The sequence below is a fragment of the Lissotriton vulgaris genome, chromosome 6 (assembly GCF_964263255.1).
Source record: "Lissotriton vulgaris chromosome 6, aLisVul1.2, whole genome shotgun sequence".
NCBI classification, from domain to species: domain Eukaryota; kingdom Metazoa; phylum Chordata; class Amphibia; order Caudata; family Salamandridae; genus Lissotriton; species Lissotriton vulgaris.
In genome coordinates this window covers 1439067129-1439081602 of record NC_141694.1, presented here as the reverse complement: position 1 = coordinate 1439081602, position 14474 = coordinate 1439067129, and the positions used below count along the sequence as shown (strand labels likewise).

Sequence of the window (14474 nt, the reverse complement as noted above, 5' to 3'; positions counted from 1 at the left end):
GGTGTTGAGGGTGAGTGAGGATGAGTGAGAGTGAGGGTGAGTGAGGAGTTGAGGTTGAGGCGTTGAGGGTGAGGCGTTGAGGGTGAGTGAGGGTGAGGGTGAGTGAGGGTGAGTGAGTGTCAGTGAGGGTGAGGTGTTGAGGGTGAGTGAGGATGAGTGAGAGTGATGGTGAGTCAGGGGTTGAGGGTGAGTGAGGTGTTGAGGGTGAGTGAGGAGTTGAGGGTGAGTGATTGTCAGGGTGAGTGAGGGTGAGGGTGGGTGAGGTGTTGAGGGTGAGGTGTTGAGGGTGAGTGAGGTGTTGAGGGTGAGTGAGGGTGAGTGAGGGTGGGTGTGGGTGGGGTGTTGAGGGAGTGAGTGTGAGTGTGTGAGGGGTGATGTTGAGGGGGTGAGGGTGAGGGGGGGTGTTAGGGGGTGTGAGGGTGTGAGGATGAGTGATGTTGTTTGCGTCTGAGAGTGTGTGAAGTGTCGTGAGTGTGAGAGTGTTGTGATGAGTTTTAGGGGAGCGTGTTTGTGTGAGGGTAAGGTGTTTGAGGATGAGGGGGTGTGTGTGTGTGAGGGTGATTGAGGGTGTGTGAGGTGTTGTTATTCAGAGTGTGTCTGAAGGTGTTTGACGGTGTGTGAGGGTGAGGGTGTGTGAGGGTGAATTTGAGTCATTGGGATTGAGTGGGGGTGTGAGGGTGATGGTGTGTGAGGGTGAGGGGGTGTGAGTGTGTGAGTGTGAGGGTGAGTAAGTGTGTGTGAGGTTGAAGGTGTGTGATGGTGTATGAGAGAGATGTTGTGTTAGCGTTATTGAGCGTGTGTGAAAGAGTGTGATAGTTTTGGTGTGTGAGGGTGATGTTATGAGTGTGTGTATTTTAATATTAATTAAGTAATGTGTTGTTTTTAACAAAAGGTGTCAGATGTTCCCTTTGTATTCGTTCTGTCTTATGTGTATATTTGTATGTAATGTAAGTGTGTATGTTTTGTACTAACTGTGTGTTCTGTTTTTAACGTGTTTGTGGAGTCCCTTTTTTGTTTTTTTTTTCAAAATGGCCGACGTTTTGCGTCACGTCGACGTCGGCTATGTTTAGCGGTCTAGTTTTTTTTTTAGTTGTGTGTGTTTTTTGTTTACTTTTTTTTAGCCAATCGGAGCGCGACGTTTTTGACGTAGCGTTCCGATTTGCATACGTCAACGGTGGAATTCCCCAGAACTCGAGAATGTTGGTGCGCGGAAGGCGTGTTCTTGTTCCTGTGGTGTTGCTGCGTCGTTTGACAGGTAAGAATGTAATCCTAAGTTTGTTTTAATGTAATGTAATGTAGTATATATACTATGTTTAAGTTAAAGACTTGCGAAATGTTTTTATTTCGATCGTAATATTTGTAAATGTTTGTAATGTAACGTAAAGTATATTTTTTTATTGGCGATATGTAATGTATATGTTTTGTTAAACTTTAATGTAATGTATTTTTTGTTTTTTTTGGTAATTCGACGTACAAAAGATGTTTTTTGAAATTTGAAGTGCTAAATTTGTTGTAATATATTGATGTAAGTTGTGTCTGCATTATGTTTTCGTGTGATGCTGAAGTAGTCGGATAATATGTTATTGACGTACTTGATGTATGAAAGGAAAATTTGTGTCTTTGCTGACTTTAGTATTCGTAGCAATGTATGAATTACATGTACAGTGATGTAATGTATTTTTTGTTTGCTTTTTGTGAAAGAATAGTTCTATTTTCGTAAGATGTTTCTTATATTAGAACAAATTAAGTGTGAATAACTGCTATTGTGGTATGCGTATGGCTTTTTGTGTAAGTGTCGACTATTGTCTTTAATCCGTCCCATTTTCCGGATGAATCGTTCTTGTTTATTGCCCTCAGAAAAAGTTGACTGTTTCCGAATAGTTGTATTTTTGTAAATTTTTTTTATATTAGATGCAATTCTGTGTGAAGAATTGCTATAGTTGTATGCGTACGGTTTTTAGTGTAACAGTTGACTATTGTCTTTAATCCGTCCCATTCTCCGGATGAATAGTGCTTGTTTATTGCCCCACGAAAAAGTTGGCTGTTTCACTTTTGTCTTTGTACATCCTCGTCCTCGCTTCCTGCCACATATTTGTATTTGTTTCCTTTGTGTAATATTGTTGTAATATTGTACGAATTAGATTTACTTTTTGGGCCGAAGCCTGATTACCATCCTTGCATCCTTTTAGGTCAATTTTTTGAAGTATTTTTTGTGTCTAACGTATCTGATGCAGTACTCCGTCGACCCCCTTGTTTTCCGTTGTGAAATTTTTTTATGTGTATGAAAATGGCCTAACATTCCTAAAATTGCAGAGTGGGTGAATGATGCATATTGTGTGAATGATGGAGATTGGGTGAATGATGCAGAGTGGGTGAATGAAGCAGATTGGATGAATGATGGAGAGTGGGTGAATGATGGAGAGTGGGTGAATGATGGAGAGTGGGTGAATGATGGAGAGTGGATGAATGATGGAGAGTTGGTGAATGATAAAGAGTGGGTGAATGATGCAGACTTTGTGAGTGATGGATAGTGGGTGAATGATGGATAGTGGGTGAATGATGGAGAGGCAGAGTGCTGTTGCGTTTTTGAGGGTCAGTGTGGGTAACTGAGGGTGAGTCGTTGAGGGTGCGTGAGTGTGATGTTGAGTGAAGGTGAGGGTGAGGTGTTGAAGGTGATTGAGGGTGAGGGTGAGGTGTTGAGGGTGAGTGAGGGTGAGTGATAGTGAGGGTGAGTGAGGGAGGGTCATTGAGGGTGAGGTGTTGAGGGTGAGTGGGGGATGTGTTGAGAGTGACTGAGGGTGAGGTGTTAAGGGTGAGTGAGTGTGAGGTGTTGAGGGTGAGTGAGGATGAGTGAGGGTGAGTGAGGTGTTAAGGATGAGGTGTTTAGGGTGAGTGAGGGTGATGTTGAGTGTAGATGAGGGTGATGTGTTGAGTGTGAGTGAGGGGTCGGGTAAGGTGTTGTGGGTGAGTGAGGGTAAGGTGTTGAGGGTGAGTGAAGGTAAGGTGTTGAGTGTGAGTGAGGGTGAGATGTTGATGGTGGGTGTGGGTGAGGAGTTGAGGGTGAGTGAGGATGAGGGGTGAATGAGTTGTTGAGGGTGAGGTGTTGAGGGTGAGTCATGTTGAGGGTGAGTTAGTGTTAAGGGATGATGGTGTGAGGGTGAAGGTGAATGATGGTGGGCGAGTGTGAGTGTGTGAGACTTATTGAGAATGTGTGTGGGTGTGTGAGGATGTGTTATTGTTTGTGAGGGCGGGTGTGTGTGAGGGTGGGGGTGTGTGAGTGTGGGAGCATGTGAGGGTGTGTTTTTGTGGTCATGAAGGTGAGTGTGGGTGAGGGTGAATGTGGGTGAGGTGTTGAGTGAGAGTGAGCGTGAGCGTGAGTGAAGTTGAGGGTGATAGTGAGTGTAGGTGAGTATGAAGTGTTGAGGGTGAGTGAGGGTGAGGGTAAGGTGTTGTGGGTGAGTGAGGGTGAGGTGTTGAGGGTGAGTGAGCGTGAGGTGTTGAGGGTGATTAAGGTTGAAGGTGATTGCGGGTGAGATGTTGAGGGTGAGTGTGTCTGACTGAGGTTGAGGCCTTGAGGTTGAGTGAGGGTGAGTGATGGTGAGGGTGAGTGAGGGTGTGTAATTGTGGTTGAGGTGTTGAGGGTGAAGTTAGTGAGGGTGAGTTGTTGAGGGTGAGGGTCTGAGGGTGAATGAGTGTGAAGTGTTGAGGGTGAGTGAGGGTGAGGGTAAGGTGTTGTGGGTGAGTGAGGGTGAGGTGTTGAGGGTGAGTGAGCGTGAGGTGTTGAGGGTGATTGAGGTTGAGGGTGATTGCAGGTGAGATGTTGAGGGTGAGTGTGTCTGACTGAGGTTGAGGCCTTGAGGTTGAGTGAGGGTGAGTGATGGTGAGGGTGAGTGAGGGTGTGTAATTGTGGTTGAGGTGTTGAGGGTGAAGTTAGTGAGGGTGAGTTGTTGAGGGTGAGGGTCTGAGGGTGAATGAGGGTGAGGTGTTGAGGGTGAGTGAGGGTGAGGTAGTGAGGTCGCACTCTGATGTTTATTTTTTCTCTGACTTGGCTTTTGCTTGTTTTTTTTGGACCCGTATGTGTCTTGTTTCGCCGCTATGCATTTTTTTTTGTTTGTTGATTGTTGTAGTTAAAATTATTATGTATGCACTGTTTCTGTTCTCTTTGTGTTTTTGTTTTTTATATTTTCTACATTTCAGTGAATGAGCTGCTACGATCGACAGGTAATGACAATTTTATTTTCATATTCTTAAAGAGTGTATTTGTGAGTTCTTATACTTTTGTTTACGAATTTGCTTATTGTGAAGGTAATGTAATTATTGTTTTAGGTCTTGTTTTGCTCGCATTTACCTTCTGTCTGTCTCCTTTCATTAGAGTGTGTTTTGGATTTTATCAATGGCTGCTATTTCGGTTTATTTGTTGCCATGGATTGAGTTCCGTTTTGCCGTACGTGTTTTTCGGTCGCACTTGGCTTGTGTTTAGTAATTTTCTCTTCCACGGCATCCCTGAAGTCCATTCCTGCAGCACGCAGCAATCGCACATTATTAACATTCGGCACCCCCACAGTACCATTGAGCAACATTAGATCATCACTCTTGCCCACTAGAGCCGTATTTAGCACACCCCCAGTGTCATTTAGATATAGTACTGCAGTACTGTACAGCAGCAAAGCATGCTTGTTTTGCTGTAATTGTGTGTGCAACGTAAAAAAAGTTGGCCTAAAGCGTGCACTTCCGGCTGGTGGTGTGTGTGACTGTTGAAAGCGTGGACTGATGCCTGTTTGTGTGCGTGTATGCATGGTGAAAGCATGCACTGATGACTGATGTGTGTGTACGCCTGGTGAAAGTGCCCATTGCTATCTATTGGTGTGTGTGCCTGTTAAAAGCGCACATGTTTTGATTGTATGACATTTGCCTGCTGAGTAATGCTGTAGTGGTAATGAGTGGTGCTGTGGTGGTAAATGTTTGTGTGTGGTTGTAGTGTGATAGTGTGTTCTTGTTGAATGATGCTGTTTTGGTGGTGTAGAGTGATGTTGGTGTGTTGCTGAGTGATGTTAGTGTGGTGCTTAGTAATGCTGTTGTTGTGATGTGTTGTTCTGTGCTAGTGATGAGTGGTGCTGTGTTGGTGTTTAATAATTACCAGCACAGCATAACTCAGCACCACAACAGTTGCACTTCTCCCAACAATGGCATCACTGATGTCCACGAATGCAACACGCAGCAATACCACTTTATCATTCAGCACCCCCACAGTACCATTGAGCAACAATACAGCATCACTCTGCACCACCACAGCCCTATTTAGCTCACGAACAGTCTCATTCATACATACTACAGCAGTACTGATGACAGTTGTGTATGTACGCCTGGTGAAAGAGTCCATTGATAGCTGCGTGTGTGTGTGCTTCTTAAAAGCGTCCATTTTTTTATTGTATGACGTTTGTCTGCTGAGTAATGCTGTAGTGGTGATGATTGTTGCTGTTGTGGTAAGTGTTTGTGTGTAGTTGTAGTGTGATAGTGTGTTGTTGTTGAATGATGCTGTTGTGGTGGTGCAGAGTGATGTTGGTGTGTTGCTGAGTGATGTTAGTGTGGTGCTTAGTAATGCTGTTGTTGTGATGTGTTGTTCTGTGCTAGTGATGAGTGGTGCTGTGTTGGTGTTTAATAATTACCAGCACAGCATAACTCAGCACCACAACAGTTGCACTTCTCCCAACAACGCCATCACTGATGTCCACGAATGCAACACGCAGCAATACCACTTTATCTTTCTGCACCCCCACAGTACCATTGAGCAACAACACAGCATCACCCTGCACTACCACATCCGTATTTCGGACACCAACAGTCTCATTTATACATACTACTGCAGTACTGATGACTGTTATGTGTGTATGCCTGGTGAAAGTGCCCATTGATAGCTGTTGTTGTGTGTGTGACTGTTAAAAGCGTTCATGTTTTTATTGTATGACCTTTGTCTGCTGAGTCATGCTGTAGTGGTGATGAGTGGTGCTGTGGTGGTAAGTGTTTGTGTGTCGTTGTAGTGTGATAGTGTGTTGATGGTGAGTGAGGGTGAGGTGTTGAGGGTGAGTGGATGATGGTGTGAGGGTGACGGTGTGAGGGTGAGGGTGAGTGATTGTTGGCGAGGGTGAGGCTATGAGGCTTATTGAGAACGTGAGTGGGTGTGCGAGGATGTGTGAGAGTGTGTGAGTGTGGATGTGTGTGAGGGTGGGGGTGTGTGAGCGTGTGGGCATGTGAGTGTGTGGTAGAGGTCATGAGGTTGAGTGAGGGTGTGTGAGGGTGTGAGGGTGAGTGAGGATGTGTGATGTTGAGGGTGTGAAGGTGTGTGAAGGTGGGGGTGGGTGAGGGTGCCTGAGTGTGAATGAGGGTGAAGCGTTGAGGGTGAGTGAGGGTGAGGTGTTGAGGCTGAGGGTGAGGGGCTGAGGGTGATTGAGGGTGAGGTGTTGAGTGTGATTGAGGTTGAGGCATTGAGGGTGAGTGAGGGTGAGGTGTTGAGTGTGATTGAGGATGAGTGAGAGTGAGGGTGAGTGCGGGGTTGAGGGGGAGGTGTTGAGGGTGAGTGAAGTGGTGCTGTGGTCGTAAGTGTTTGTGTGTTGTTGTAGTGTGATAGTGTGTTGAGGGTGAGTGAGTATGAGGGTGAGTGAGGGTGAGGTGTTGAAGTTTAGGTGTTGAGGGTGAGTGAGGATGAGTGAGGATGAGTGAGGGTGAGGTGTTGAGGGTGAGTGATGTTGAGGAGTTGAAGGTGAGTGAAGGTGAGGGGCTGAGGGTGAGTGAGGTGTTGAGGGTGAGGTGTTGAGGGTGATTGAGGATGAGTGAGAGTGAGGGTGAGTGATGTGTTGAGGGTGAGGTGTTGAGGGTGAGTGAGGGTGAGGTGTTGAGGGTGAGTGAGGGTGAGGTGTTGAGGCTGAGGGTGAGGGGCTGAGGGTGAGTGTGGGTGAGGCGTTGAGGGTGAGTGAGGGTGAGGTGTTGAGGGTGATTGAGGATGAGTGAGAGTGAGGGTGAGTGAGGGGTTAAGGGTGAGGTGTTGAGGGTGAGTGAAGTGTTGCGGTGGTGGTAAGTGTTTGTGTGTTGTTGTAGTGTGATAGTGTGTTGACGGTGAGTGAGGGTGAGGTGTTGAGGGTGAGGTGTTGAGGGTGAGTGAGGGTGAGTGAGGATGAGTGAGGGTGAGGTGTTGAGTGTGCAGTGTGGGTGTATGCCTATTGAAAGCGTGCATTGATAGCTGTTGGTGTGTGTTCTTGGTGAAAGCGTACATGTTCTGTTTGTGTGACGTTTGTCTGCTGAATAATGGTGTTGTTGTTATGAGTGGTGCTGTGTCGTTGTAGAGTGATAGTTTGTTGATGGTGAATGATGCTGTTGTGGTGGTGGAGAGTGATGCTGGTGTGTTGGTGAGTGATGTTAGTGTGGTGCTGATTAAAGCATTTGTGATGATGAGTGGTGCTGCGTTGTTGATGAGTGGTGCTGTGTTGGTGTTAACTTATTACCACCACAGCATAAATCAGGCCCACAACAGTAGCACTTCTGACAACAGCATCACTGAGCACCAGCAATGCAACACGCAGCAACAGCACATTATCACTCTGCCCCCCCACAGTACTATTGAGCAACCACACAGCATTACTCTTGTATAGTTATTGTCTTTTTAAAAATGTAACAGCAACAGCTATTGTTCTGTATGTAGTATTGGCACATTGAACATTGTTTGAAAAAAATTTACCCACCCAGAACGAAAATGACCATGCTACAGGATATGTTCAAAATATTATCTTTATTTTCAGTAAACACAAATCAATAATTATTTATTTTACTTTGTCAAAAAATTGTAATTGTGAGGATTTTAACTTAATCACTTAAATCTTCCTCCGACTTTTCTTTAACAATTTTAGTAATTTTGCCATTGCAAAATATAACCTCACATGTTTGAGGCAAATAATGAAGTAGTGCTTCACCAATGTCATCCACCTCTTCGTCCAACATAAACCATTGTATAAGTGTTTGATTTTGTACATCCATCGATTGAAAAATATCTGTGTTGGTTATTTTTGTTGTTAAGGTGCTCCAATCTCCGTTTGTGCTTTCCACGCCATATATTTCGACGTCAATATTATCTTGTGGTGGTGTTGTTACCTGTTGTAGTAAATAAAAACATAGTTATTTTTTTTCCCCAAAAAGGTTACAGTGTGTCTCAGAGAGAGTGTTGTACAGAGGCAGTTGTACAGAGGCAGTTGTACAGAGGCAGTTGTAGAGAGAGGCAGTTGTAGAGAGAGGCAGTTGTAGAGAGAGGCAGTTGGAGAGAGAGGCTGCTGTAGAGAGGCAGTTGTAGAGAGAGGCAGATGTAGAGAGAGGCTGCTGTAGAGAGAGGCTGCTGTAGAGAGAGGCTGCTGTAGAGAGAGGCTGCTGTACAGAGAGGCTGCTGTAGAGAGAGGCTGCTGTAGAGAGAGGCTGCTGTACAGAGAGGCTGCTGTACAGGGAGTCTGCTGTACAGAGAGGATGCTGTAGAGAGAGGCAGTTGTAGAGGGAGGCAGTTGTAGAGAGAGGCAGTTGTAGAGAGAGGCAGTTGTAGAGAGAGGCAGTTGTAGAGAGAGGCAGTTGTAGAGAGAGGCAGTTGTAGAGCGAGGCAGTTGTAGAGAGAGGGTGTTGATGAGAGAGGGTGTTGTAGAGAGAGGGTGTTGTAGAGAGAGAGTGTTGATGAGAGAGGGTGTTGTAGAGAGAGCGTGTTGTAGAGAGAGGGTGTTGTAGAAAGAGGGTGTTGTAGAGAGAGGGTGTTGTAGAGAGAGGGTGTTGTAGAAAGAGAGTGTTGATGAGAGAGGGTGTTGATGAGAGAGGGTGTTGTAGAGAGAGCGTGTTGTAGAGAGAGGGTGTTGTAGAGAGAGGGTGTTGTAGAGAGAGGGTGTTGTATAGAGAGCGTGTTGTAGAGAGAGCGTGTTGTAGAGAGAGGGTGTTGATGAAAGAGCGTGTTGATGAGAGAGCGTGTTGTAGAGAGAGCGTGTTGTAGAGAGAGTGTGTTGTAGAGAGAGCGTGTTGTAGAGAGGGTGTTGTAGAGAGAGAGTGTTGATGAGAGAGCGTGTTGTAGAGAGAGCGTGTTGTAGAGAGAGGGTGTTGTAGAGAGGGTGTTGTAGAGAGAGGGTGTTGTAGAGAGAGGGTGTTGTAGAGAGAGGGTGTTGTAGAGAGAAGGTGTTGTAGAGAGAGCGTGTTGTAGAGAGAGCGTGTTGTAGAGAGAGAGTGTTGATGAGAGAGGGTGTTGATGAGAGAGGGTGTTGTAGAGAGAGCGTGTTGTAGAGAGAGCGTGTTGTAGAGAGAGGGTGTTGTAGAGAGAGGGTGTTGTAGAGAGAGGGTGTTGTAGAGAGAGGGTGTTGTAGAGATAGGCTCTTTTTAGAGAGAGGCTGTTTTAGAGAGAGAGTGGAGAGAGTGTTGTAGAGAGAGCGTGAGTGTGTGTCTGTGTGTTGAAGTGATAGAGTAAGGGGTGCGTGAGAGAGCGTGTGTTCCTTACTTTTAATTTGCTGTGCCTTGTCGTGTTCAATATTTTCTGTCCATTAAATTCATGTACTGTGACATGAGTTAACATGACATATTCTCCAATGTTTATTGAGAAATCAGTAGCCTCTCTCCATAATGTGACTTTTATGTCATCAGTGGCATCTTTTAATGTAATTGATTTTATTGCCGTATGTTGTCCATTAATGAGTACAAGTTTACTTTCCTCTTCCTAAAAAGAAATAATAGTGTTAAAAATGTAAAAGCACAGAAGTAATACATAATAATTTTCCAAGCATTGAAGACATAATTATTAAGGGCTATTGCTCTTTTCCAATGTACGGTGTTGTTCCCAAGTATGTTAAAAAATCTTTAACTCTGATGTCTCAGTTTGGCGCTCTTCTTAAAACACCTATCAACTTTACTTTTAGAAATGCAGTGTATCTTTAGCTCACCTATTTACACATTGTTAATTCTTCTTATTTGGCTGCTGTACAGATCATTTATGATCGATAGAACCCCTCAGAAACATACCACCATATGTAATGTGTTACAGAGACCATACACAGAACTGCAGCCACTCTAAATGAAAGAACATGTAAGCATCAAATAGTACACATACACACAAAGACACACACACTGATAAAGGGAAAATAAATATTGTCAATGGCATAGACAACACGACACACACAAACGGACAACTCAAGCAGCGAGACCAACAGTAGAAATCACCACAACTTACTTCTGAAATGGTCCCACACACTGTCATAAGACTTCTCAAAGATGCCCGCTTTATTTCTTTTATTGGCGAAGCAGATGGTGCAGGAGGCTGCAAAATGTTTTCCGCTTCTTGAATTAGTTCTTGAGTTATAGTCATTGCTGGAAATTTTGTTACTTTTGTTTGCTTAGTAATCAGAATTGTGTTGTTTTTAATTATAAAATTGCGTATAAGTAGTCCACAAGTTTTTTGTGTCTGCTGATATAAACTTTCCTGGTAGCACCTAGCTTTGATTGTTCCAGTTTTGTCTGCCAGAGCCAAATGAAAAAGTACTTTATTTTCTTGTTTTGCGTTTTTGTAATTAGTTTTGCTTGAGCACTTGATCACATTAACTCTTATGGGTTTTTCATATGGCTTGTTGTCATTTGTGGTAATGTTAGCGATTTCTTCAATAGTCAACATCTGAAATAGAAATATAGGTTACAACAAATGTTAAATACAAATCCATAGTGCTTTATGATCACTGTAATAGCATTCTAATATACCATAACTTTGAAGTATGTAATTGGTATATATATATGATCTAAGATAGATTGGTAGTCTGTTGTGTAAGTATCTATAAGTTGTGTACATTGCAACTTACTCTCAAAGAACCCAATGAGTTTGTTAGTTTGTGAATTGCTTTGCGAGACATCCACATTGAAATCTCCCATAATGATGAATTTGTGTGCTGGATAAAAATTAGTGATACTGGTAATAATTTCTAAAACATCTGTAATAAGTTTCTGTGGTGGTTTGTAGACTATAATAATAAGGTAATCTGTGTACTGAATCTGTAATGTAAAATGTAAAATGTCTATCCCTTGGTGTGTTTCATAAATAGGTAATATCCTAAGCTCTTTCTTGTAGTAGAGTATCATCCCATGGTTAGTGTTGTATGTATGAAATTTATCAAATATCATGTGATCATATTGTTCTACATTAAAATCATTTGCAGTTGAGTTCCTTGTTGTGTTGATCTCAGTTAAGCAAATAATGTCTGCTTGCATTATGTTACTATCAGCTATCATTGATGTGAAATGCTTCTGAAGTGATCGTATATTGTGTGTTATAATATTGAAATGTGTTTTGTATGTATCTAATTGTGGTATTGTGATTTCAAGTTGCATTTCGGTCCTTAATCTTTCCATTTCCTCATTAACTTTTGGGTGTACTAGAATTTTAGTATCATCAAAATTCTTCACGTATATGTTCTGTATACATTTAGCTCTGCTTATAGCAACATAATGTAAATGATGAATTTTGCTGTTATTAAAGTGTATATAAAGTGGCTCAATAGTGTCCCCTTGTGTGCGATGTATAGTACGTGCTGATGCTTGTCGTAAAGGAAATTGTTTGCGTATAACAGTAATAAATTTCTTAGTGTATTGAAAATGTCTAGCTATAGCATGTATTGGTGTCCATGACTTTTCTATTTGTGAATGATATAAATGCTTATATTCTTGCCTTGCTTTTTGCCCAACACTAATATTGTCAAATGATACCCAGACTAGAAATGGAGTATTGTTAATAATGTCAACAAATTGGACTATACCAGTTGCGCCATTTGTTAAACCATCATTTACATCCACATGTAAATGTAAATGTACAAGCATTTATATAGCGCAAATCGCCCACATCGCAGGCATCTATGCGCTTGCTTAGGGAACCCGTCCTGGTATTCCCCTGTGAGATACCCGGGCAGGGTATCCACAAGGTGAAAGCCAGGCATCCCGCCACGAGGGGCCGTTGTGGAGATTAAGCAAGCTATTGCCCAGAGTCGCAGATTGTGAACCCGTGAGTCGAGTAGGCACCGGAGCGAGAATTATCGAGTCCGTGGAATTATAGAGCCCAACCCCCGTCGGGGCGGGGAATTGAACCCTGGTCAGGGCTGAACTCAGCTTCCGGGTCTGCCGCCTCTAACCCCTGAGCCACACTTCTCCACTGCACATTGCAAGTTAAATCATAACGGAGCTGTAAAGCAATGTGTAATGTATGTGCAAGTCCCATAGTTTTTGTTGGATCCTTAGGCAATTGCTTTATTATAGTTTTTTTGACATTTTCTGAAACATCTGAACTCACAGTATCGTTAGCTACTGTTATATACACTGGATAATCCTTGCTATGTTTATCCAAAACAATTCTGTTAATTTCATTAACTTCAACATTTGTAGACATAATGTATGGGATTGTTTCTAAGAGACTCTCATCAGGTGGCATTTCTCTTTGCTTAATTATTAGAATATCTTCTTTAGTATGCTTCCCTTCTCTTAATCTGTTTAGTAGTTCTGCAAATTGTAGATCTTCTTTTTGACGCATAATCTTCGTTAATTCAAAGAGTTTAAAATGTTCTTTCCATAAATTAATACTTAAAGGGCCATACAAATTATTAGAATCCTGAAAAATGTATCTGTCACAAACAGGTTTCAATTGGTAGAAGTCACCAATAGCTATAATAGAAACTCCTCCAAATGGTTCATTTGACGACTTTATTTCTTGTAGTCTGTTATGTATAAAATTAAACATTTTTTGACCCACCATCGAAATTTCATCTATAATCAGAACTTTAACATGCATCATTTGCATTTGAAGTGAAGTTCTATTTTCATGACTTAGTGGTTTATAAGCAAAACTTTGTGAGACAGGAATTTTGAAAGTACTATGCAATGTTTGCCCTTGAATATTATGTGCTGCTTTGCCTGTTGGAGCAGTAAGTAAGACATGTATATTATCTGGATTTCCCCTGCCTTTGTATTATAGTAGCGTAGTAATGTTTGATGTAGTGCAGTTATTAGAAAGCTTTTACCAACACCAGCCCCTCCAGTGCAGAAAGTATAGCATGGAGTACTTTTCGTTTTTAACAAATTCAAGTGATGGTAAACAAAATTGAGTTGTTGAGCAGTTAAGTTGGGCATTATCTGTTTGTATTTATCATCAGGTAGAATGGAGTTAGTTAAGCTTGTTTCTTCAGTTATTGTTCTAAATCCTAAATCTAATGACAAATCATATAGATGTTGATTTTCTTTATTATTCCCTTCATCACCTACATTTTCTGTTGGTATTAATTGTGGTGATAGAGGAGGGGATATAATATTTTCATCCGACTCTTCATTCGTAATATTTCTAACTTCACCGTGATTATGGTTATATATTTTAACTTGTGAATCAACTACCTTTTTTACTAGTAGATACCTTTCAAAGTAAGTATCCTTGTTAGCTATAATTTTATGTTCTTCTCTCCATGGATAGTGCAACATTAATAGTTCTCTATAATATTCTTCTGGCTCTTTGTCTTTGTTAAATCTGCAAAAGCGTATAATTTTTCGCCGTTTGCGCTTACTTAAAGCATATTTGCTATTTATATTCTGCATACCTACATCCTCCTCTGTACATTCTATTTCAATTTCTTCCTCATCTGAGCTGTAAAAGTTTCTTTCAGCAAGTAAATCTTCGGAGTCATTTATTTCTCTGGTATATTTTTTTTTGCTGGAGTAATTAAAATTTGAGGCATAATCAGCTAAAGTACACATTTCTAATGTTTTGGGTCTCTTGCAGTACTTAGCAATAATATTTTCACATTGAATGTCAGTCGAATTTTCTGGCAATGAATTAATAGTTTCCATATCGCGCATTAAATAAGTTCTTTTTTCTGGTGGGCTAGTATTAATAAATACAAATGCCCGTGAACTTTTCCGTAATGGTATCTGAAGAATGAGATATGCTGCTTCTTGAGCACTAATTTCTGTGCAATTGAGGAATTTGTTCCCTATGTGTTTAAGTTGTTCTTTGACATTACTATTGTTTTTCACTTCTTTAGCAGCTTGTGCAATAAGTTTGCTAATTCCTCTTTGCGATTTGCTAATATATGAAATAATATAGACTGCACAAGCATAAGCATCTAGTACAAACTGCAAGTCTATGTTTGCTCGCCAAGCTTTTAAAATCGTACTATTGTAGTTATTAATGAAGCATTCATCTGGTGTTCTTTTTAAAAAAATTGTTGGCTTTTCTAAACTAGTTTGTATCAAAGTGATATATTCTTTATTATCCATCTTAATAACACCTAAGAAATCATCAAAAGAAAGTGTGCTAAAAGTAGCATTATTCATAGCTTCATGGATACGTTTTAGATTATCTTTCCATTGCCTATCTGTGCCTTCAAGTGTCAATGGCTCTAATATGAGAGTTTTTGACATAGGATATTTTGGGTATTGATATTTACATGTTCTTT

The 14474-nt window shown here is 41.7% G+C and overlaps 1 protein-coding gene across 1 annotated transcript; it reads right to left on the bottom strand.

Annotated features, from left to right (window-relative positions):
- Positions 1-7854: 7854 nt before the first annotated feature.
- LOC147708965 (uncharacterized) lies at positions 7855-13866 on the bottom strand. The gene is made up of 4 exons (XM_086925808.1): positions 13621-13866; positions 10229-10666; positions 9503-9718; positions 7855-8139 (listed from the first exon to the last, which is right to left on the bottom strand). The coding sequence occupies exons 1-4, from the start codon at positions 13864-13866 to the stop codon at positions 7855-7857; spliced, it is 1185 nt and encodes a 394-aa protein (XP_086781934.1).
- Positions 13867-14474: the final 608 nt, after the last annotated feature.